Source organism: Colias croceus, chromosome 1 (assembly GCF_905220415.1).
Source record: "Colias croceus chromosome 1, ilColCroc2.1".
Lineage (NCBI taxonomy): Eukaryota > Metazoa > Arthropoda > Insecta > Lepidoptera > Pieridae > Colias > Colias croceus.
The window spans coordinates 14,253,903-14,279,918 of NC_059537.1; the positions used below are offsets into that span (position 1 = coordinate 14,253,903).

General features: G+C 31.0%; 1 protein-coding gene and 3 long non-coding RNA genes across 6 annotated transcripts in view; 2 read left to right on the forward strand and 2 right to left on the reverse strand.

The window, feature by feature from the left end:
• LOC123696280 (peroxidase) overlaps positions 1-26,016 on the reverse strand; it is a 54,583-nt gene that overhangs the window by 15,301 nt on the left and 13,266 nt on the right. Inside the window, exons 1-3 of one of the 3 annotated variants that reach the window (XM_045642374.1) lie at positions 7,860-7,948; positions 4,976-5,114; positions 3,052-3,203 (exon numbers count right to left, since the gene is read on the reverse strand). In XM_045642374.1, the coding sequence (XP_045498330.1) occupies positions 3,052-3,203; positions 4,976-5,109 (286 nt within the window). In that variant the 5' untranslated portion in view covers positions 5,110-5,114; positions 7,860-7,948. Of the gene's footprint in view, positions 1-3,051; positions 3,204-4,975; positions 5,115-7,748; positions 7,949-26,016 lie in introns of those variants that run through there. The other 2 variants (XM_045642384.1, XM_045642365.1) reach the window with 2 other exon arrangements.
• LOC123696302 lies at positions 8,288-9,043 on the forward strand. The gene is made up of 2 exons (XR_006752057.1): positions 8,288-8,536; positions 8,857-9,043. It is a non-coding gene; the product is annotated as an uncharacterized LOC123696302 (long non-coding RNA).
• Positions 9,487-10,478, reverse strand: LOC123696292. The gene is made up of 3 exons (XR_006752051.1): positions 10,339-10,478; positions 10,016-10,196; positions 9,487-9,664 (listed from the first exon to the last, which is right to left on the reverse strand). It is a non-coding gene; the product is annotated as an uncharacterized LOC123696292 (long non-coding RNA).
• On the forward strand, positions 10,582-11,897 carry LOC123696295. Its single transcript, XR_006752052.1, has 3 exons — positions 10,582-10,823; positions 10,978-11,151; positions 11,486-11,897. It is a non-coding gene; the product is annotated as an uncharacterized LOC123696295 (long non-coding RNA).

The following is a 26,016-nucleotide window of genomic DNA, read 5'->3' on the forward strand; positions in this document are numbered from 1 at the left end:
TTAGTAGATGTTGGTAAGGCGTGATTGAGTAACAGACAGACAGACAGAGTTACTTTCGCATTTATAATATTAGTATGGATTTGTGAACCCGCGACCGGTTTGAAGTTACATGCTGAAAAGTGTGGTCTTGGCAGTGGAGCAAATATTATAATTATTTAGACGGTACAGTACTGTTCTATGAAGGTAGAGATCATTTTAAAATAAACCAAATATACTGCTTAGATCTAAAAATTACAGTCAGATTCAGAGAATAAAATAAATAAATAAAATCAGAGTCAGAGAATTTTTTTGCATCACTAAATTAACAAGAGTACCTAATTCTTTGTTTACGATTTAAACATAAACTTTATAAAAAAAAAAAAAAAACATATAACATCACTATTCTAGTCTATAGATTTTCAGAATCTACTGTTATTGTATTTGTCATGGACAAATACTTGTAGAGGTACCTATGTATAATTATGAATGCACTTAATAAAAACATACTTCACATTTTTGAAGGACCAAAAAATATTAGGTTCGTCGACCTTTTCCTTGTGCTAAATTTGGCGAGGTATTTTTAGCATTGTAACACTTCGAAAAATTTATCTGAATGGTTGACTTCGATCAAAATTATTCAAAAATAAGTTTTAAAACCGGTCAAGAGCAGGTCGGTAGGGTGAGAGTACCGTACAATTTAGATTTTGAAAATACGTAACAACTTTGTCACATCAAGGACAGTTATCGGGTTAGGTCACTGGATTAACCTCGATGGAAGGATTCCTTTGATATAATTTCTGATTACACTTGTTTGTATTCGAAATTCCAACTAAATTTAAGAGCATTCGAAACGTTTAAGAATTTTACTAGGGTCGAAACATATTCTGTTTTATCCTGAAAATGTATTTAAATGTAATGGTATTTTACATAATTAACTCTGTACGTGTGTCATATACTTATTTGCAAAATACAGGTTGGTCCACTTGGGCGGATATCGTTTACCACCGTTTACTTGTTTTCATTAACCATGCTTTGATCCGTTTTTAAGATTTGTTTTTATTACATAGTTGAATTCGGTTTTTTAAAGCTGTTTAAAAAAGCTGACTGTATAGCAGTCTACACGATATTCATTATTTCATAAAAGTAGCTTTTGAAATAGAATCAGAAAGAATTAAAACAATAAAAACTTATAACATCTTCAATACAGAAAATCTCTAACAGAAGTACGTTGAACGCTCCATAGTTTTTCCTGAAAAGGTCTTTAAACGTGTCTATAAAATCCAATTAATCACCGTGTTAATCTCTAGGTCATCCGCCGTTTCATTAAACTAAGTTTATCCATAAACTGGCCTACTTATCAAATAGTATCGTGGTTAATATAAAGTGTCGTATTTACTGTGATGCAAAATGTGGTCAGCCAATCGCTTCTCAAATGACAAAAATATATATTGAGGTTAATAGAATTAGATTGTTTAATATTTTAAGTATTTGAATTTCAAGGTCTTCGATAGTTCTTAATGCTCTAGGAAAAAGCTTAGGTACGACTATAAAAAAATAAGAAATGAAAATGTGTAAGCCAAAAATCAATTAAATAGGACATAAGTAGTAGTAGAAAGTAATTAGGCTTCCAATTAATTTAAATAACGATTAATTGTACTTTAAAGACAAAGAAAAATTTGGACTATCAAAGTTCTTAACGATCCTTCTCGGTGGAAGCAAAATTATGAACTGTTTTTTTAATAAAAAAACTCAAAAAAGCATAACCATCGCTCTAATCAAGTAAACAAAAACTATTGAGATGTTGACATGTTTCGTACCATTTAGGTTACATTGAAACAATTCAAAAGCAGGCCAAAGAAGACTTACTAATGCACAACCAGAACTGCCACAGTTTATTTTCATAATTATAATCCACGTGGCTTAGCTAGAAATTGAGGTAAATAAGATAACTTCTTCAACTCCAGATTTCTAAGAATTATTTTTTTTGCCTTTCGTAATTTTCTGGATTGGTCTGCGGACCCCAGGTTGGGAAACGCTGAGTTAGACAATAAAACAGGAAATGTTAATAAAAATAACTGCGTTAAAAACAACCGACTTCAAAAACGGAAAAGTAAGAAATAAAAAAGATTTGATATTATTAATTACTACATATTATTTTTATGTGCTATTTACTAAAAAGGTTTGATGTCGGTGCACGGGCTTAATACTAAGTGCTTAGTGTTTGGCACCGACTTCAAACCTATTTAATAAATAGCACATAAAAAATAATATGTAGTAATTAATAATATCAAATCTTTTTTATTTCTTACTTTTCCGTTTTTGAAGTCGGTTGTTTTTAACGCAGTTATTTTTATTTAATACTTTTTAGTGTATTTTTCAACACGAATCAAACGAGCCCAAACTCGATAAGGTTGAGTCAATATATTACTGAGTTCCTATGGCCACCTTCCGATTCCATCATCAGATCAGCTCCATGTCATGATAATGTTTCATCGCTATCCAATTTACATTCGTATACAAAATTTCAGCTCAATCGGATACCGGGAAGTGAATCAAAGTTACTTGCTACATTGAAATTAAGTCATCGAGTACAGACAAAAATGCTCATAAAATAAAAACTACTAGGCCTAGCCGAATAAAATTTTTATGGGACCAATTCGACACCATCCCGCATCGAACAAAAAAAGAATCACGTAAATCGGTTCAGAAACCTCGGAGTAATCGGTGTACATACATAAAAAAAAAAAAAAATATATACCGGCCGAATTGATAACCTCCTCCTTTTTTTTGAAGTCGGTTAAAAATATGTATTGACGTTTCAAAAGTGCTTCTCGAAGAAGTCTAATTGAATAAATAAATGTTTGAGTTTGAGTTTGTTTGAAACATACCGATAGAAAAGTTATAAGTGGAAAAGTTTCAATAAATGTGACGATGTTCGTTCTTTTCGAATTTCTAACCAATCTAGGTAGTCTACGCATTTGGCTAAACTTACATAAGGTTATTAAATATAATTTTTCAAAGCTTACGATCTAAAATAAGTTCTACTTTTCCTAAGCTACAATAGTTAGGTACCTTCCAAAGGCCAGGTCATCTGCAGCAAAGGCGCCATATCGGGGTTAGTCCCCGACAAATTGACCACAGGTGTAGGAACTGTCGTTTTGATGATTTCATCTCCATTCAGGTTGTAGGATACTGTTACCAACATTGCTACCGAGAGGATTACTCTGTGGATAAAAAGTACGATTAAAGTCTAAGTGGCTTTTAATCTATACTAATATTATAAAGGTGAAGAGTTTGTTTGTTTGAACGCCCTAATCTCGGGACTACTGGTCGGTGTTAGATAGCCCACAGGAAGGCTATAACCTTCCTCGATAAATGGGCTAATGGGCTATATATCATCTCGGTGAGACCAGAGCGGAGCACTGCGGGCAATAATAATTATATTCGTCGATTGAGATTGCATTATTTTAAAAGTTGATAAATGACTTCCAAAAACAATTAAAGTTGTCAATTGTGCCCAGAAGTTTTTTTGGTATTGTTTAAATATAGGTATAAATTCATTAATACCGTACCAATTATTGTAATGACATTGAAACGGGAATTAGTTAATGGAGGAGTAGCACGTCCTTATTTGTTTGATAGCTGGTTGAGATACTTTTGCTTCTTTCAATAATTGATAATTTTCTAGAAATTTATTAGCGAATTTTTAAAAGAATAAAAATAACTGCGTTAAAAACAACCGACTTCAAAAACGGAAAAGTAAGAAATAAAAAAGATTTGATATTATTAATTACTACATATTATTTTTATGTGCTATTTACTAAAAAGGTTTGATGTCGGTGCATGGGCTTAATACTAAGTGCTTAGTGTTTGGCACCGACTTCAAACCTATTTAATAAATAGCACATAAAAATAATATGTAGTAATTAATAATATCAAATCTTTTTTATTTCTTACTTTTCCGTTTTTGAAGTCGGTTGTTTTTAACGCAGTTATTTTTATTTAATACTTTTTAGTGTATTTTTCAACACGAATCAAACGAGCCCAAACTCGATAAAATTGAGTCAATATATTACTGAGTTCCTATGGCCACCTTCCGATTCCATCATCAGATCAGCTCCATGTCATGATAATGTTTCATCGCTATCCAATTTACATTCGTATACAAAATTTCAGCTCAATCGGTTACCGGGAAGTGAATCAAAGTTACTTGCTACATTGAAATTAAGTCATCGAGTACAGACAAAAATGCTCATAAAATAAAAACTACTAGACCTAGCCGAATAAAATTTTTATGGGACCAATTCGACACCATCCCGCATCGAACAAAAAAAGAATCACGTAAATCGGTTCAGAAACCTCGGAGTAATCGGTGTACATACATAAAAAAAAAAAAAATAAAAAAATATACCGGCCGAATTGATAACCTCCTCCTTTTTTTTGAAGTCGGTTAAAAATAGATTTTTTGTCGTTATATTATGGGTCATCCAGAGACCAACAGATTGGAACTGATTTTCATGAATTTAGCACATAAATAATTGTAGGTTTAATGTGAATAAAAAAAATGAAATTAGAATATTAAAATAAGGATATATTTAATTAATAATTATTATACTGCACGCTCACTCAGTGCTTTCGGGCTATAGGACCAAAAATCATCGGAAATTAATTAATTTTGGAATTTTTACATCCTGCAGTAAAAACCTGTATCTGTACAATTTTATAAATATATTCAATAAATATCATGCAATACTTTAGTGCATTCTTAAGAAACATTTCGAAAAATGGACATTGAATGACATAGTGATATTGTTGTTCTTTTATGTTTGTTGTTGTTTTCAAAACAATTAATTACACATTTTTCAATTTATTGTGTTGTAATAATTAAAGGTTTACTCTGCTATATTCTACTCTATTCCATGCTACTCTTAACTGCTCCACTGTACTCTCTACACTCTACGCATTACGCAATGCTACTCTACTGCACTCTACTCACATGAGTATCACGCATATAGCGCACTGGAACTTGCGCAGTCGTTTCTGGTAGCTCCGGGAGATGCTGGACTCGAACACGTAGGTCGGCTGCACGAGCGGCGTGCGCTCCTCCGTGCTGCTGCCGGCGCGTTGCATGCTTGCTGATGGTTATATTTTAGAAGAAAGATGTCAAGAAAGATGGATTAAAACTTAAAAATAATATTAAAATAACACAAACGAATACACAAGTCAAAAAAGAGATAATTGATATGGTTTCAAGTAATTAAAAATAAATTAAATGTTAAGATTGTTTGGAGTACAACAGAGAAAGTGAAAAAATAGGTTCATATATTAAAAATTTGGTTTGAGTAAGTTAATCTAATAGTAACTTAAAGTCTAATACTAAAAATGCGACGATATTTTAATTGATTAGTTTTTATTTTTTTTTCGATATTTTCAGTTTCAAATGGCCGCGACGATTTTATTTTCTTTTGTAACATAATGTAAATATTTAGAAAATCTTGAGTTTTACTTTGTTTTATACCTACTTATAGATTACGATGAGGTCACCATAGTTAAATAATTATTGTCATTTATAAACTGCATCAGATAAAATTGGTTTTACCTCGTATTTTAGAAAATGTTATTTTTTTTACATCGATAAGTATTGGCACACTTTCGGTAATTTACTCCTCGATATTGCTATAAAATACACTTCATGAACTATTTATTTCTTAACTAGGTATTACCAAACTTATCCGCAAACAAAAGGCATTATTATTTAAACAGTCATGATTGTGTTAAGCACAACAGCAGACTGTTATATGATAAGATAAAATTCCACTTTTTCATTAATGAACTGTGAATGAAACGATTAACGATATAGTTATTAGTTAGGTAGAAATGTAGGCAATTAATTATTGTTTTTTAATTTAACTGAGAATCTTTTGTTCCAGTTGTCTGGAAGAAAGAACCATACAGCGAAACTTGCCAACATCCACTAAATGGAAACTTACCACTTAGTAAATGTTGGTAAGTTTCGCTGTATGAAAAATAGTTATAAAGAAATAACTGTACTTTATAAGCTTTTATTAATACCAATAATTGTTTGAAGTTCATTATTTTATTTTAAACATTTAGAGCCGATTTTTCAATGCTTGGATAAAACTTATCCGTCCAATCTTTCGTTCGTTACTACAAGAACTATTGTTACATAACACAAAAGTAATGAACAGTGAATTAATTTTTCACCTTACGCCGATGTGTATGTAGCGAAATGGCCAAGCCACATAATATTTTGACTAAGGTGTAGAGTTTGTGAAGTTAGGCCTTGTAGAGTTAGGGCGTGTAGTGTTAGAAGCTTGGCCCCATGAGATCTGATAACTTTTTGACAGTGCGAGTCATATGGGCTCGTCTTGGCAACATTTTACATGAAAATGTTTTTGGTGGGATAAAGTATTACACGATAATATTAAAGTGCCACGTAAACTGTCAAATACAAATTATTAAAATGGTAGTTTTATACATTACTAGAGGTCCGCCCCGGCTTCGCCTTTTATTGCGAAATATGTACCACACATATTTCGCAATAAAAGGTAGCCTATGTCCTTTCTCGGGTTTCAAAATATCTCCATACCAAATTTCATGCAAATTGGTTCAGTAGTTTAGGCGTGATTGAGTAACAGACAGACAGACAGAGTTACTTTCGCATTTATAATATTAGTATGGATTCGACGAATGAGTTTTATCCAAGGATTGAAAAATCAGCCCTTAATCATTATAAGGAATCTATCAGATAGTTCGAAATAAGTGTATTGGAATGTGTTAAATCCATTAAAAATCTGGTTAATCTATTTCTAACGTTGTAGGCGGTATCTACCACAACTGATTGTAATCGTGCTACACATTATATGCTTATTTAATGGATATGACAATTAGAAAATGGAAAATTAAATAAAAAAAAATGAAACATGGTTATATAATATTATGAACGTTTACATAGTTACGAATCGTATTAATTTGATTTGTATAAGCTTTTGTTTTCATTATCATTGAGTTGCAGGATTCTAATCCGCTTATAATAGTTACTGGTGTAAAACTACCACCTAGGGCGCGTAAAGGTTTCAAAGAATCTGCTCAATATTTTTTAATAATTAAAAGTTTTCAACTTTTTAACTTGTTGGATAGGTAATATAATTATAATTGTTTAAGATTAAAAGTTGGACAATTACTGATACATAGTTGCGTAAGTGGTGAATTAAATATATTATATATTAAAAATATTTAGCATTGATTGATTAATTTTTATTTAATTTATAGATTAAAACCATTTTTTATTGCATACGTACATTGTTATATTATTGCTTCGCACTACTTAAATAAAAGATATCAAAACATCAAACTTTAAAGGTTCTATAGATAATAAAATATGGAAAATATTTGGCAAACTGGTTCAACAAGTTTTCCGTTCATGATTGTTTATACTTAGGTACATAACTACGCTAAATTTAACTTAACTGCGAATGTTTTGTTACAGATATTTAAAATTATTAAATTAAAACTGTTTATTATATTTGAATATTGGTATTATTCAGTTCATAAGTATAGTTATATATGTATAAAAAAAAACAAACACAAATTTATCATAAAATCTATTAGATTTTACGAATAAGCAATAACAAGCTTAAAATTTTAAACTTTTCGAATATCATTAATAAATTATAAATATAAAAATAATTACTTACTTACATAAATAAATGAATATGTAACTAAATAAAATTCCGTTTCCAACTTACGTATTAATTTAAATATTGACCACACACAATTTTCACAATTTCGAAATTACTAAAGCAACGCGATCGAAACAAAATTTAAACACACTGATAAAAAATTAAAAACATACTCACATTTAAATTAATACACTAAACTTAACATTTAACCGTTCGCGCGTAAGTCACAACACAGACTACATACCAAAGTGCTACCAAGTACTAACTACTACCGACTAACCCCGACCATAGTAGGGGGGTAACCGGCACCTTTAGAATAACAGTCTTATTATGGGTACGTTTTGTTGCGTTCACAAAATAATCTTACTTTTTTGGCACCGGGACCTTCTAAAACATATGTAAACCAATTGCAACAAGACTGTTTCGAGACGTCAATCGAAAAATTGGAACCGGCACACTCTCTTTGACATTTAGCATTCTTGATAAAATGTCATTAATGACAGTTTTTAGCAATTTTAGTAAAGTTGTAAATATGGAACTTTTATAACATTATTTTGAATATTATTAAAAGAATACACATCAAATTTAAAGGAAACGTATGTAGTTGGAAATCTATTTAATAAATGAAGCTTTTAAAGAAGATAATACATTTATTATATTAAAAATGCAAAATTAACATAACTACATCGGGTTGTTCCAAGAAAAGGCTTCAAACCTTTTGATTTAAGAAGAATCGTGTAAATAATTTATTATTGCGAAGTGCGCAATCATCACGAGTCTCTATGAGATATGGGGGCATCATATGAACAATCTGAAAATACAATTATAACCTATCTGTGTAAGATAAAAGTAATGTAAGTACCATACCCAAGGCAAATCTTAAGAGTATATTTAAAAATACGTTTATTTATGTACACATTCTCCACTTGTTATTTCTCTATATAATAAAATGCAACCCTACATAATCTCTAAACATAAATTTTATCTAATACTTAATGTAAATCTATAAAAGATTGTTTATTATTTCTTCTTGATTCAATATATTTTATCATGTTATATTATTTATGTAATAAAACACTTAAAAGTAAATCTACACTCAAATGCACTACCCATATTATACTTATGTTAGGGATCTCATTTAATTTTGAGAAATAAAACCATTATTTATTTCCAGATTCTACAATCAATTCCGAGCACTAGGGATAAGATTACCCAGCGTAACCACATGGATGCATTGATAGTATTCAAGAAGCTATAAAGTGCCAGCGCAACATGAATATATTTTTTTCAATAGGAAGCAATATCATGCTTTAAATGTATTAGTGCAATTAAAAACATATTTTATAAATCCAAAATCTTTATTTAGTCCTTTTTATTTATAATTGACAAATCATTTGTTCCTTTACTTCTCTTGATAACATTTATATATAAAAAAATGTAATAAAACATGGAATTATTTGAAAATAGATTCAATTCTATTTTGATTAAATATTAACTAAAAACAATTAGGTATATTACTCAAATCCAAATTTGTAAGTAAATAGCATATTAAAAAGACTCTTGATTAAAAAAATAAAGTCTTATTTATAATACCAGCTTTTAAAACTTAAAATGCAATAAACAAAAACTTTATATTTACATCGCAATGAATAATTCCTACACTAATAGTTGGTATTTATATTTTTATTTTATATTTAAATCAATTATTGTATTTGCATAATAAAGAGTCGATAAATCATTTAAAAACTTGCAGTACTTATGTATACTTTTAATTTCATTTTTATTAAACTTAAAATGAAAACAATGTACTATATTAAGGTACAATTAAATTTTTACATTTTCAGATGTATGATACAAATATGAATATTTTAAGTGTAGACATGGTGGCGCCTCCCCCAACTTGAAGTTCTCACTACCACATGATCATCTCCCAAGCCGGTACTTCCTTGTTCAATGTTTGGGCAAGCCGGCAATCAACACAACTGTGAAAGATAAATTGGATTTAAACTGATTGTTTGTTGCTTTAAAATTTAATAATTACACTTAATATGTGTGTAAAACTTTTATTATTAAAGGGCTTGTCATGGAGTATGTAATTTTAGATGTTTTTTTAAACAATGTCGGTATAATTTGTTAAATAATAAAAACTTTATTTGTTCATCATTTTTCAAGTATTTTAACATTTTAGTTGTTTATCTTGCAATTCTTAATATTGTATTAAAAAAAAAAAGTTAAATGTGTAGGTGTGTTCCTTACAAAACTGTTAATATTAGTAGCTTCTAACCAAACATAGACCAAAGCAACCCTGCTTATAAATTAATATAAATATTTACTTTTGACCAGCTGCTCTAGTTTTTGTGAACTCCCAAATCATTTGCACTTAAACTTTCAGCAGAGAATTCTATCAACTTCGTCTCATCATAACTTTTACCTCGTTGGGAGTTATTTATGTACCTATCTTTGTCTTTGTAACTTCGGGGTCAGGGAGCTTCGCGCACTCTGCACAATGTTCTGCTGCAAGTTAAATAAAAATTACTTCAATTAAGTAACAATAATCAAAACAGACGAAATCATGCAAAAACCAAAACTTTATTCGTAAAAATATATCTCTGTAGTCTGTTATCATAAAATCGTCCTTACTCGTACTTTATCTTACCTTGCTATTTCAATATTGCTTTTTCGCACTTTCTCATTTATCCAGAGATGAGATTCACATAATTATTTAAGTTTAAGTTTATCTGAAATTTTAGATAATAATATGAATTATGAGGTCAGTGACATGACATTTTGATTTTTGACGTTTAATGTTCGATACAAATCATTACGACTTGGCCTAAAAGCCTCGTAGCCAAGCCATTAATCTTAAAAAAATAGACAAAACTTCGGAATTCATTCGCTCATTGGACATTGTAGGCAATCGTATAGTAATCATGTTTTGAAGGCTCCCGGTACCAAAATAAAGTAAGATTATTTTGTGAACTCAACAAAACGTACCCATAATAGGTTGTTAATATAAAAATGGCGGTGTCCTCGTAATAATATCTAAAATTTGGATAAATCAAATTGAAAAATTGCGAAAGATAAGTAATATGCATTAAAGAATGCATGAAATAGGCATGAAAGAGCAATTGAAATAGCAAGGTAAGATAATATACGAGTAATAAATATATTATATCTAAAACATTGGACGATTTATGATAACACAGATATATTTTTACGAATAAAGTATTGGTTTTTGCATGATTTCGTCTGTTTTGATTATTGTTAATTGAAGTAATTTTTATTTAACTTGCAGCAGAACATTGTGCAGAGTGCGCGAAGCTCCCTGACCCTGAAGTTACAAAGACAAAGGTACATAAATAACTCCCAACGAGTTAAAAGTTATGCTGAGACGAAGTTGATAGAATTCTCTGAAAGTATAAGTGCAAATGATTTGGGAGTTCACAAAAACTAGAGCAGCTGGTCAAAAGTAAATATTTATATTAATTTATAAGCAAACCTATCTGTTTGGTTAGAAGCTACATATATTAAAAGTTTTCTAAGGCATTGTACCTACACATTTAAGTTTTTTTTAATACAATATTAAGAATTGCAAGATAAACAACTAAAACGTTGAAATACTTGAAAAATTATTAACAAATAAGGTATCTAACAAACCATACCGACATTGTTTAAAAAACTTCTTTTTAGATGTTTACATACACCATGACAAGCCCTTTAATAATAAAAGTAAACATATTAAAGGTACTTATTAAATTTTAAAGCAACAAATAATCAGTTTAAATCCAATTTATCTTTCACAGTTGTGTTGATTGCCGGCTTGCCCAAACATTGAACAAGGAAGTACCGGCTTGGGAGATGTTCATGTGGTAGTGAGAACTTCAAGTTGGGGGAGGCACCACCATGTCTACACTTAAAATATTCATATTTGTATCATACATCTGAAAATGTAAAAATATAGTACCTACATTGTTTTCATTTTAAGTTTAATAAAAATGAAATTAAAAGTATACATAAGTACTGCAAGTTTTTAAATGATTTATCAACTCTTTATTATGCAAATACAATAATTGATTTAAATTTAAAATAAAAATATAAATACCATTAAACTATTAGTGTAGGAATTATTCATTGTGATGTAAATATAAAGTTTTTGTTTATTGCATTTTAAGTTTTAAAGGCTGGTATTATAAATAAAAATTTAATTTTTTTTAATCAAGGGTGTTTTTAATATGCTATTTACTTACAAATTTGGATTTGAGTTATATATCTACCTAATTGTTTTTAATAAATATTTAAGCTAAATAGAATTGAATCTAATTTCGAATACTTCCATGTTTTATCACTTTTTTTATATATAAATGATATCAAGAGAAGTAAAGGAGCAAATGATTTGTCAATGAATAAATAAAAAGGACTAAATAAAGATTTTGGATTTATAAATGTTTTTTATTGCACTTAAACATTTAAAGTATGATATTGCTTCCTATTGAAAAAAATATATTCATGTTGCGCTGGCACTTTATAGCTTCTTGAATACTATCAATGCATCCATGTGGTTACTCTGGGTAATCTTATTCCTAGTGCTCGGAATTGATTGTAGAATCTGGAAATAAATAATGGTTATGGGTAGTGCATTTGTGTGTAGATTTACTTTTATAGTCTTTTATTATATAGGCAAATAATAACATGATAAAATATATTGAATCATGAAGAAATAATAAACAATCTTTTATAGATTTACATTAAGTAGGTATTAGATAAAATTTATGTTTAGGGAATAAGTAGAGTTGCATTTTATTATACAGAGAAATAACAAGTGGAGAATGTGTACATATACAGACGTATTTTTAAATAGATTTGCATTGGGTATGGTACTTACATTACTTTTATCTTACACAGATAAATCTGTAGGTTACCTAGGGTCATTGCGCCTGTTCGCGTCCACATGCCTATTCGCGTCCATTTTGCGGATATCTTTTAGAAAATTCACGAAAATAAGTATACTTTAAGTAAAATTGTACTAAGAAAAATTTCCGATAATACCTCAATATATAAGAGACATGCACACATATTCAAAAAAAGCCTGCGCACCGCCTATCCTATTTTAAAAAAAAATTTAATTTTGGCTATTAAACGAAAGAGCTAAAACGCGCGGGATTTTGAGAAAAAAATAGTGCGCAGCGTCGCGTTTGACGGTAAGTATCTTATTGTTAAATGTCAATTTTTGAATATGTAACTGTTTCTTTACTTTGCTAACAAAACATGGAATAGTATGGATTATAAATCAGCTTATAACTTTTACAATTAATAGCTAAAATAAGGTGGACGCGAATTACTACACCGAATTTGTACAACTTCCATTTTGCGTCCACGGTGGGCGCAAACTATACCTATAGTGCATGACAATAGAACATATTGCGTCCACGTTGTTTTTCATTACGTAGCAATGAATTGTTTGTTAAAATATGTATTTAAAATAGATTGTAAATTTTTGACTAAGACTACAAGTTGATAACTTAAATTTTCATACAATTTAATTTTCACATAAAATAATTTTTATGCTATTTTTTCATTTTAAAATGAGTATTCTAAGAATCAGACTAGTGTCTTTGAGAATGAGAGTCAATAAGTCTGTGGTTAAGAAAATAATAGTATAAGGGCATTTCTCTGCTAAATGGAAAATCACTGTCCCAAGCAAATTTTATTAGAATAAGTTCTATCATTTCTATTTATTTAGAATTAATATGAACATAAATGTGGTATTCTTGGTTCACAATTGCTCATTTTGTAATTTAATATAATAATTTTGGAGAAAAAAAATGTTATACATCTCAAAAACCACTCCCCTGGTATGTCCCTTTTCCAGAATTAGAAGTATTGATACCTATATATATTTAATACTTGTGAATTCGTTACTAAATAATTATCATATGTAATTGCAGAAGACTGTGGCATATTTTAAATTACAAATTACATGTCTATAATAAAAAAATATTGAAAATTTTTTTTACAAAGTTTGTCCTCAAATTTTTAAAACACTACCCTGGTAACATTTGAAAACGGCGCGAAAATCACTTAGGTTATTAGTCCAAAACATTTCAACCGTGAAATGGAACGCAAACGGTGTAAAGTTTGTTCGGTTGTCAATGTAAATAGACAGCCGCCATTTTGTCAGTAGCACCACTGTGTTTGGATGTGAACCACGCGTCGCGGCCGTTAGTACGAACCAAGAAGCTTATATCTAATACACTGGAGATTTCGGTATGAACATTGACGTGTAACAAGAAAATATTGCCCAGTTCATGTTTTTTATCACTTTCACACCTAACTTGGTATTGCCACTGTTAATACGAAGTTTTCCCAAGGCTACTATGTATGCTGTAATATTCTGTGCAAAAGGTTAGTTTTTGTACATGAGTTTGTTGATAAATTGCCAACAACGTCATTCAGAAGCATTGTTGGATGAGACAATTATTATTTATGCTAAATAAACTAAGTATCTGAACCAATTATTAAAAAGCGATACTCCCTGATTATGAGTAGTCACCATAATAAAATTGTAGCAACTCTCACTTTGTCAATATGGCATGTGTGTCAAAAAAATTGCGTCGCTTCGAATATTTAAGTTAATATTGTTGCTTATTTAATGAATATTTTCCGAATATAAAGAATGCATTGTATTGTGCAAAATTGCAGAAGTGTTTGGACACCAAATTCTGGCATAGAATTTCACAGGCAAGTGTATATTTACGTTATTTACAATATTCCTCAATACTCCTGCATTTACCTGTTTAGAATCATTTCAATGGCAAAAATTGTCTAATTTAGCATCATTTTAGTTAGCAGTCATGTTAAATTTGTTATTTCCCTAATACTTTATCATTTTTCAACAAGTTTTCAATAAACAGATTTAACAAGTAAGGTAACCATGATGACGAGTTTTTATGGATAGCGAAGAGAATATATTGTAATAACAATATTATGATGAAAATTTAGAACACCATTTTAAAGATTGTTACTAGTAATGAAACAACACATGACATCGGTATTGCACTCACATGTAGTTATAAGATTGTTCGTTTTTACATTCAAACTCAAAACTCAAACTCAAACATTTATTTATTCAATTAGACTTCTTCGAGAAGCACTTTTGAAACGTCAACACATATTTTTATCAATTACCACCGATTCGGAAAGCAGTATCTATGGAGAAGAATCGGCAAGAAACTCCATAGTTGCTCTTTTAAATCATTTCAGTATTACAATTTAATTTTACAAAATATGTAAGTAACCGTACGTATATATTATCATAATATGTCAAAGAACTGTCCTGCGGTTCTCACGCGACAACCCTCCATGGGTTTTTATCTTCCATTGAAATTTATACTTTTTTAACTTACCTCATATTTTTTTGTTTTACGTATTTCAGCTTTCCAAAAAGTAAAATAAAAAGAAATATATGTGCCCATCAAGGTTACTGAGGATTACGACCCAGAAAAAAATACCTTTTGAAAAATAAACTTTGTAAAGTTAGCTGAAATTTGTGCAAGGCTGCTATAAACAGTTTTTCTTTAATGATTCTGGCTTGAAATTGATCCGTCGAAGCAACGCGTTTAAAAAGAAGATCTGAGTAGCTAACAATTTGGTAAACAGCATCTGATGCAAAACACAACTTTCCTCTATTTACAAAGGATGTTAATGCTATATATCGGTTCATATCCTATATATATCCTATAAAGTATGACCATAATATTATAATATAAATACTGTTAAAAATATATGTCGTTATTATTTATAGACCATGATTTTTAGTTTTTTCTATTTTGAAAAATCCTGAATTTACAAACCAGCGTGGTCACTCGACAGAAAGAGACAAATAACATGACTGACGTCATTGAATGTCATAGTTTCTTGTTTCAAGTTAATGGTCATAGTGCAATCTCCAGTGTATTAGAGGATATAAGCTTCTTGGTACGAACACTCCACTGGTGAGCATTTGTTTTCATATTTTAAGAGTTTTAATTAAGATAATTTGTTTAAATTACTGTACTGGCAATCATGTCCGCACATCTGTGTTATAAATATGATATGTTTTAATGATTTTGTGTTATTTGGTTTTCAAGTTAAAAAAACATTCCCCTGGTCAACATCCCCCTGTCATTTATATGCACAGGGGAGTGTTCCTTACCTCAGGGGAATGTTTTTTAAGTTTTGTAAAGACTTCATTGCTGGATAGCGCATTAATCTTCTTCAGCGTTAATAATATGTACCAAATAAATAAATAAATAATATATTTATCGTTCTTTTTCGTAGGTTATAGCTCAAAATGCCACCTAAAAAGAAGCCACCCAAAACAAGAGAAGAAATATTACAAAAAGCTTTTATGGCACCCTTAAAATACATCAGATTAAGGGGAAGATATCACGCAGTCCTTTGGAATTGCCACAAGGCACTGCCAAACTTATAATGAAGAGCTTAAGCTGCCCTTGTGAAGAAGAATGCCAGCATTTTAACCTAGGTGTTATGAACTACGAAGTGGCAAAACTTCATGTCGAGGATTTCTACACAAACTCCGATTCCGAAGACGAAATCCCGCTATCTCAAATCTCACGGAATAATGACTGCATTACAGAGACTGTCCTTTAAAGACCGATTGAAAATACTAAGACTGATCTTGAGAATATTGCGGAGCCTAGTACAAGCGGCCTTCAGCAAACTTATTATAACAGTGGTGATTACGTTTTAGATAAGTTTATTGTCGGGAACAGGGAATATCGTTATGCTGCGGTTGTTAATAAAGTAGATGATGAGGACGGCGAACTAACAGTGACTTTTCTGAAAATTTGTGATAACAAGGGCTACAAGTTTAGAATAGATGAGAATGATATGTCTGATGTCGGTTTTGACCAAATATTGGAAAAGTTGCCTGATCCGAACGTGACTGTTAAAGGAAGTAGATTATTTTATAGTTTTCCAAAATCGGTACATGTCTTTGAGAAATAAGAGATGCTTCCCTGAAAGATAAAATTAATTTTTAATGATATACTGTGCCAGCAATAATAATTATTTCAAGTTACCTGAAAAGTATAAATGTTTCTTAGTTGTAAGCCAAAAAAAGTTTATTGTGATAATTCGATAACACAGGTAATATTTTTGTTTTTATTTTAATTAACATTTTAAAAGCTGACTTATGTCAAACAATCAGTATTTTAGAAAGACTGTGTAAGAAGTTGATTTTGTTCAGTTTATAACAATTAATGTTATAAAAATGTCTCTATTGTGTAAGTGAATTTAGTTTTGATCTCATTGATTATTTGAGTAATTAATTACACATTGTAAGTGCTAATAAAAATAAAGATTTCATTATTTAAACATACAAAAATATTAGTTATTGTTCATTAAAACATTCCCCTGGTTAGTCACAACATTACCCTGTCACGATTTTGTAAAAAACCGCTCATAACTCAAAAACTAAGAAAAAAATGTGTGTGTTTCTTTAATAGGGTCATTGCGCCTGTTCGCGTCCACCTGCCTATTCGCGTCCATTTTGCGGATATCTTTTAGAAAATTCACGAAAATAAGTATACTTTATGTAAAATTATAATAAGAAAAATTTCCGATAATACCTCAATATATAAGAGACATGCACACATATTCAAAATATGCCTGCGCACCGCCTATCCTATTAAAAAAAAATATTTAATTTTGGGTATTAAACGAAATAACTAAAACGCGCAGGATTTTGAGAAAAAAATAGTGCGCAGCGTCTCGTTTGACGGTAAGTATCTTATTGTTAAATGTGAATTTTTGAATATGTAACTGTTTCTTTGCTTTGCTAACAAAACATGGAATAGTATGGATTATAAATCAGCTTATTTCTTTTACAATTAATAGCTAAAATAAGGTGGACGCGAATTACTACACCGAATTTGTACAACTTCCATTTTGCGTCCACGGTGGGCGCAAACTATACCTATAGTGCATAACGATAGAACATATTGCGTCCACATTGTTTTTCATTACGTAGCAATAAATTGTTTGTTAAAATATGTAATTTAAAATAGATTGTAAATTTTTCACTTAAGACCACAAGTTGATAATTTAAATTTTCATTCAAATTAGCAAATTTTTATGCTATTTTTTCATTTTAAAATGGGTAATCTAAGAATGCGACTAGTATTTTTGAGAATGAGAGTGTATTAGTCTGTGGTTAAGAAAATAATATAAACAAAAAAGAAATTTAATTCATTAGAAACTAAAAAATAGGGTAGGTAGGTAATCTTATAGAACTGATGATTATTTATTTACATAAGGTAACTTTGTTTTTTGTTAATTTTTGGTTCTAATAATGATGAGAAGATAAGTATAAATAAGTTTTTCCAGTTTCCTTACACAGTGAATTATATTAATAATAATGTTGATTTTAGGGTTCCGAACCTCAAAAGGAAAAACCGGAATCCTTGTAGGATCACTTTGATATCCGTCCGTCTGTATGTCCGTCTGCCGGTCTTTCTGTCAAGATCCTTTTTCTCAGTAACGCGTGGAGGTATAAAGCTGAAATTTATATTGAATATTCAAGTCTACGGTCCCTTGAAGCAGTGAAAAAATCAAACTTATAAGCCAAAGCAATCAAAAGATACAGCCGTTTATGCTGCAAATTTTCGCAAATTTCGACATTCGCAAGGGAATCAAAACCTACAGGGTACTTTACGTGAACACAGACACTTGAAGTTTGGTACGAAGCAACGTTTTATAGCACAAATAAGGGAAACATTGAAAAAATAATCATTTATAGTTAAAACATATGAAAAAAGACAGGTTAATACGGAACCCTTGGTATGCGAGTCCCACTCGCATATGGCCGGTTTTTATTAAATAACTATATTCGTAAATAAATGATTTATTAAAATCTAATTTTTATTTGCATTTATCTGATAAAATATCACCCAATACACTCTTTATTCATTTTCTAAGCTGGTGGACGCGAACTGGTCCACGGGTGGACGCAAACTGGAATTTTTGGACGCGAACTGGGTAAAACGCCTAATTCTGCTATTTGTCTAGATAAATAAAAACCACATGATATTTCCAACATAATTGAAAGTAAATCTTAAAATAGACTATGTAATGAACACGTTACATAAATTTTGCGTTGAAATTTGTTCTGGAACATTTTTATTTTCTCCTTCAAACTTTCCAACTGCACTAAGTGGACGCGAACAGGCGCAATTACCCTATATTGAATTTTCAAATTGTTCATATGATGCCCCCATATCTCATAGGGACTCGTGATGATTACGCACTTGTTTACTATTTACACGATTCTTCTTAAATCAAAAGGTTTGAAGCCTTTTCTTCGAACAAGCCGATGTAATTCGCAGTTACGAAGTTCTATTATTAACCGATAACTGTCAAATTGTCAAATAGATCGCACGGTCCCAATAATTGAGTGAACTATTACGAGTGACGTCATCAAAATTGCTAGAAAAACAAAATCAGTTTAACGCTGCAACAAGCTTGCGTTAAGGACGCTGTCACAAATCTGCGTTACTCAAATTTAGGTATCTAAAGTCGCCACGTGGTTCGCGGGAACATCGCGCTCACGTAAACATAGCGCATTCCATTTTATAGACCATCTTCATACTTGATATTATTTTTTTTATATTTTTATTGAAATTGATTCCAGAAGATTACTGGGAACTTTAAAAATTCATTTTGTTACTATTATTAGTAGGTACGATCCTTATAAGTATTTTAGTGTATTCAACCAACTTAAAAAAGTGTGACTATTTTACAACAATTTGAATATGAATTGTATTATTGTATACAATATCGAAGCTTTTTAAGAAATGTATAAAATACTTTTTTAAGAATTATTATCATACATAATATTATATGTTACCGGCAATATATTAAACCCGGCATTGTAAGCAATTCTTAGTAAATGTATGTTATTCCGAGAAACAGTCGGAATGAAATAAATTAAATTCGTTACCACACATTCACATTACCTATATCTTTAAATATGAACTTTTCCTAAGTAGCAAACACATTTGCAAATGTGGGTGGTTTTTGGGGTAGCTATTAACCAATATGAGGTCAAAACTAAAATCGAAGATGGCGCCGACGAAAATTTTACATCATTTCGTCACGGGTGTCATTTTCATGGTTATTGGGGTAGCTATTAACGAATATGAGGTCAAAACTAAAATCCAAGATGGCGCCGACGAAAATTTTACATATTTTCGTCATGGGTGTCATTTTCATGGTTTTTGGGGTATCTATTAACCAATATGAGGTCAAAACTAAAATCCAAGATGGTGTCGACGAAACTTTACATCTTTTCGGCATGGGTGTCATTTTCAAGGTTTTTGAGACAGCTATTACCAAATCCCCAATGTAACCGTCGATAATTAGGTATATTTTTCTTACTCCTTTAAAGTAAACTTAAATAAAATAACAAAAACGTTAACAACCACAGTTTTGTAGAAAGTCTTAAAAAAACAATTTTAAAGAACATTGAAATGCATATTTAGAAATTTAATATAAAACGCAACTCTGTGGCAATCATGTTAATATTCTGACAGATATTAGTAACTTTAAATATATTCTTTAAATATATTCGCTAAACTTTATTTAAAATAAAGTTTATCTAAAACATTTAAACGAAGAGAATAAAATAAAAAAGAACGTGTGTGCCGAGAAAACGTGTCAGGAGTGAAACTTCTTTGGCGAGATTCATAGATACCAAAATCGCCGCCTTGCTCCATAACGCGACAGTATTACCATGACGCGATCTTGAAATTCGACGACCATCTTGGATTTTAGTTTTGACCTCATATTCGTTAATAGCTACCCCAAAAACCATGAAAATGACACCCATCACGAAAAATGTCAAATTTTCGTCAGCGCCATCTTGGATTATAGTTTTGACCTCATATTCGTTAATAGCTATCCCAAAAACCATGAAAATGACACCCATGATGAAAAGATGTCAAATTTTTCGTCGGCGCCATCTTGGATTATAGTTTTGACCTCATATTCGATAATAGCTACCCCAAAAACCATGAAAATGACACCCATGACGAAAAGATGTAAAATTTTCGTCGGCGCCATCTTGGATTTCAGTTTTGACCTCATATTGGTTAATAGCTACCCCAAAAACCATGAAAATGACACCCATGACGAAAAGATGTAAAATTTTTGTCGGCGCCATCTTGGATTATAGTTTTGACCTCATATTCGTTAATAGCTACCCCAAAAACCATGAAAATGACACCCATGACGAAAAGATGTAAAATTTTCGTCGGCGCCATCTTGGATTTCAGTTTTGACCTCATATTGGTTAATAGCTACCCCAAAAACCATGAAAATGACACCCATGACGAAAAGTTGTAAAATTTTTGTCGGCGCCATCTTGGATTATAGTTTTGACCTCATATTCGTTAATAGCTACCCCAAAAACCATGAAAATGACACCCATGACGAAAAGATGTAAAATTTTCGTCGGCGCCATCTTGGATTTCAGTTTTGACCTCATATTCGGTAATAGCTACCCCAAAAACTATGAAAATGACACCCATCACGAAAAAAAGCCAAATTTTCATCGACGCCATCTTGAATTGTTTTACCCCACCAATCTATTCAACAACCCATAAAAAAGAGGATCTCAGGCAAGGTAATTTTAAAAACATAATTTTAAATTACAAATAATTGGAATATGAAACTTATACAGTTTACTCATAAAAAGTATCAAATATTTCAAATCACGAAAAAGACAGTGCACGCACAATAATCTTTTTTATTTCGTTTTTATTTTTGGCACGAGGAGCGATACACCCGTCCTTCCAAGAGCGCTTCTGAGCGCGGTCTGACGAACCGCGAGAACAAAATGTATGAAGAAATCGACAAGTATTTTTAATTTAGCTCATTATTGAAATAAAATTTTGATTTAGATTCATAAAAATTACACCATATATAAAGGACTATATATCCCTCAATAAGATATAGGTAAGAAGATAGATTAGGCTCTTAATTTTCCTAAAATGGTACCGGTTTAGACCCCATTTTTTTGCATTTTATGCGTTTATTGTGATGGAAAAAACGTATTTCAGCGACAATTTTGTATGACGTCGTACAATTTTTATAAGATGAACGTAGAGCTGAATATATTATCTTTAAATTAAGATATTACTATGTTCTCACGTGTAATTGCTTTAAGTTAAAATGGTACCGAAAAACAGCGTGTTTTTGTAAAAATACGTTATAGCGTCCTTAAGGGTGTCACGGTACGAAAAGACATAGTAATGTTACAATAAGCTTGCTATAAGAGATGCCGGTTACCCCCCTGTGCCCCTTATCCCTGCGCGCGAAGCCTCTACATTCTACAATCACATGGCTTATGGGTTTCGGGACGATGACCTTAAAGGGACGTTCAAATTATCTTCACGCACAACCTACAAGATACTATTTCGTGTAAAACATTATTTTTTTCTTATTTATAGTTAAATAGCTAAGTAAAAACTAAAAAGCTGATCACAGAAGAATTATTGTGAAATATGTATAATATGAGCTTATAATTTAATTATTATTAATTATAAGGATTTCTTTGAATGAAAAGGGAGCTTTTGCCGTGAAAACATCTGTAACTTGTAAGGGGGTGAAAGAAAATAGGGTGTTATACAAACATATAACCCGATTGTAGAGGTCAAACGGTGTAACGGCGGACCTACATATTGGTCCATGATGATAGAGCGTTAGTTCCTTATTTCCGTCCACTATTCCTTGTTTCCTGTTAGAACAATAATTTACACTACCTACTTTTTCTTTTAATATATTTCTCTTGTAGTGTTTTAGGTACAAATCAATATTCAATGCAATGGCTAACATTTTAAATATATTATTCCGAGTCTTTGGAAGACGTGTGCATATATTTTGCAAAAACGTCATTATTATCAATGTGAACAGGGGTCTTAATAAAATATATAAATATATACATATACATATTATTATATTTATATTTTAAATATTTATCGCAAACGGATGTGAGACGTTTACTTAAAAATATAAAATAAAACGAAATCGTTTACCCTCGTATACCTGATTTTGAATATCGCCTATCGGATATTAAGAAGTGATCAATGATCATATTATTAATTCATAATCGGCCCGGGTGCTTATTAGTTATTTCCAAGGTTATTTCACAATATGACAGAAACTTAATTTCAGAAGATCGTGAAGAAGATTTCAGAAGATTTTTGAAGTGGATTGTTTTTGTTGGCAAAAAAGTATGAAATACCATTAATTATATTATGAAGTACCTAATTCTATCGTGGGACAGGCTGCTTGCCATAGGCTTCTGATTTTTTTCTTACTCAATAAGTACCTATCAGTTTTAAGACTGCAAAGATACCTACGTTCATAGTTGGCTATTTCAAATTTTAATATAAAATGAATAAATTAATATCTTCGTTTGAAGATATTGTACCTACGTACATACAATACGGCGTACGGTGATACGCCTGATGAGTGAAATTTTTATGCCCTAAGACGAAAACAATTAAATAGTACATATCCATCCTTTATAAAATATGTCTCGATCGTGTTTCAGAATTTTCAAATATAGCTCGAATATACGAGCGCAATAATTAGCTTTCTTATTAAGTAAAGTAAATTTCTACTATCAATTTTAATTTTATCTATTTTCGCAACAATAAGTTCTTGAACAAATCTATATATATAAATTCTTGCATCTAAATGGGCATCTATCTATCTATACATATAATAAATCTGTAGAAGGGTCAATTCTGTACATTGAAAATATTGAAAAAATAAATACCAGGGGGTGTTACTGGATCGATACAAAACCCAAATATGTGATTAAAAAAATTTTTGTCTGTCTGTCTGTCTGTCTGTCTGTCTGTCTGTCTGTATGTGAAGGCATCACGTGAAAACATAACGGTTCGATTTCGATGAAACTTGGTATAATTATACCTTATTATCCTGGGCGTAAAATAGGATACTTTTTATCCTGGAAAAATACGTAGAAAAAAATTTATCTTAATTTTTCAGTTTTATCCATAGACGTTATTCTGTAGAACCGCGAACACATGTTGCGTATTATTATAAGCCTAGCCGTATTTGGGTCCAATAGATATTTATAAGATGTCATTGTCAGAGTTAGGTACTCAAAATGGCGAAATTAACCATCCACGCGAAGACCGACATCCGCGCGGACGGAGTCGCGGGCGGAAGCTAGTATAGAATAAAGTTGTTACATTTGTGTCGATATAATCGATACTGCAAGGTGCAATTTCGGAAGCGGGAATCAAATCTCGTTTAAAGAGGTCAATGACCCAGTTTTACAGCTTATGTTTCAATTTAGTGTTTATTTAGGAATATAGTCGATTATCTCCAGGATTTAAGAGATTAGGTAAGAATGAATGAATGAATGAAACATCTGTATTGTATCATAACCTAGAAACTTCTTTTTTTGAAGTCGGATAAAGAATAAGGATAGCGAAGTATTCTAAAAAAATTTCAATGTACAGTTTTGACTTTTCTACGATTTTATTATAGCGAATTTAGATTCGTGTTGAACTGCGGAGATTACTGAACTTATTATTAAGTTACCAATAATTTATTATAGTTACTTACTAGTTAGATACATCGTTACTAGATTAAAAGAATCATCATAGGTACGTAGATACATCGTTACTAGATTAAAAGAATCATCATAGGTACGTAGATACATCGTTACTAGATTAAAAGAATCATCATAGGTACGTAGATACATCGTTACTAGATTAAAAGAATCATCATAGGTACGTAGATACATCGTTACTAGATTAAAAGAATCATCATAGGTACGTAGATACATCGTTACTAGATTAAAAGAATCATCATAGGTACGTAGATACATCGTTACTAGATTAAAAGAATCATCATAGGTACGTAGATACATCGTTACTAGATTAAAAGAATCATCATAGGTACGTAGGTACATCGTTACTAGATAAAAAGGGTTTTTCGAGCGGTTCACTTTCTATTTCTTATTTAACTTATCTTAAGTTGATTATCAATATGAAATGAAATCAGACATTAAAATTTGATTTTCAAATTCCTTCTTTATCTTGATATTACAATCGATTAGGTACGAAAAGAGATGGGTTTTTAATTATCTAAGTATTTAAGTATGTATTTTAATTTGATAAAGTTTTAGATAATCTATACATCTATACTTATAATAAATCTGTAGAGAGGCCAATTCTGTACATGAAATATATTTAAAAAAAAACTATGAAGGGGTGATAAGGGATCGCTACTGATGCCAAAAATGCAATCAGTAAAATTTTTGTCTGTCTGTCTGTCTGTCTGTCTGTCTGTCTGTCTGTATATTCGTTATAGAAACAAAAACTACACGACGGATTTTAACCAAATTTGGCACAATTATTCTTCATACTCCTGGGCAGGTTATAGTAAAAGAATCATGTAAATCGGTGTAGAAACACCAAAGTTATACATGAAATACGCTATAAGTCATCGCGCGTGAATACAGAATCATGCAGCCATAAGGATTATTTTTGTGTATCAGTTGCCGCGTTCGACGCGCTTCGCGGCGGGAGCTATAAAAAGGCGGCGGGTCTGCACCCGTTTCGCGTTGTCATGGCATCACGTGTGAACGGCTGAACCGATTTCGATAATTCTTTTCTATTATATTCCTTGAAGTACGAGGATGGTTTTTATGTAGAGAAAACGTAAATATGTACCACGGGCGAAGCCGGGGCGGACCGCTAGGAAACTGACCGATATAAGTTGCGTTGCTACCCCAATCTACAAAACTTTTTTGGTCTTACATTAAAGACAAAAAACGCGCTTCGTCCGTTCCCACGCTTACTCTGGGTAATCGTTCAGCACATACAGATATTGAAAATAAGTAATATGTTCGCAGAGTTCTTTTCATCTGTCTGGGAAAAAGACTCATCAGAACGTGCACTTAGCCATGGCAATTAAAATAAAAATAATTTCGTCATCAGATAATGCAAACACGTGTTTACGTGAGTCATAAATTTATTATGGTATAGTCCTAAAATGTTTTCTAAGAAACAATAGTGTACTTACATTGTCGGCAAGTTTATTTTATTTTATTTTATTAAGGCTCATTAGCAGCTGTACATCGATTGTTTTACATAAAAAGTACACAAAAAAGTTCAAGTTCTTAAAGTCGGCAACTTATTTTTGTTCGAACAATAGAGATAATAAATTCCAAATGATCAAGTTGTAGATAAAGGTTGTAAAATAAAACGTTGCTATGGTCGAGATACAAAGGTGA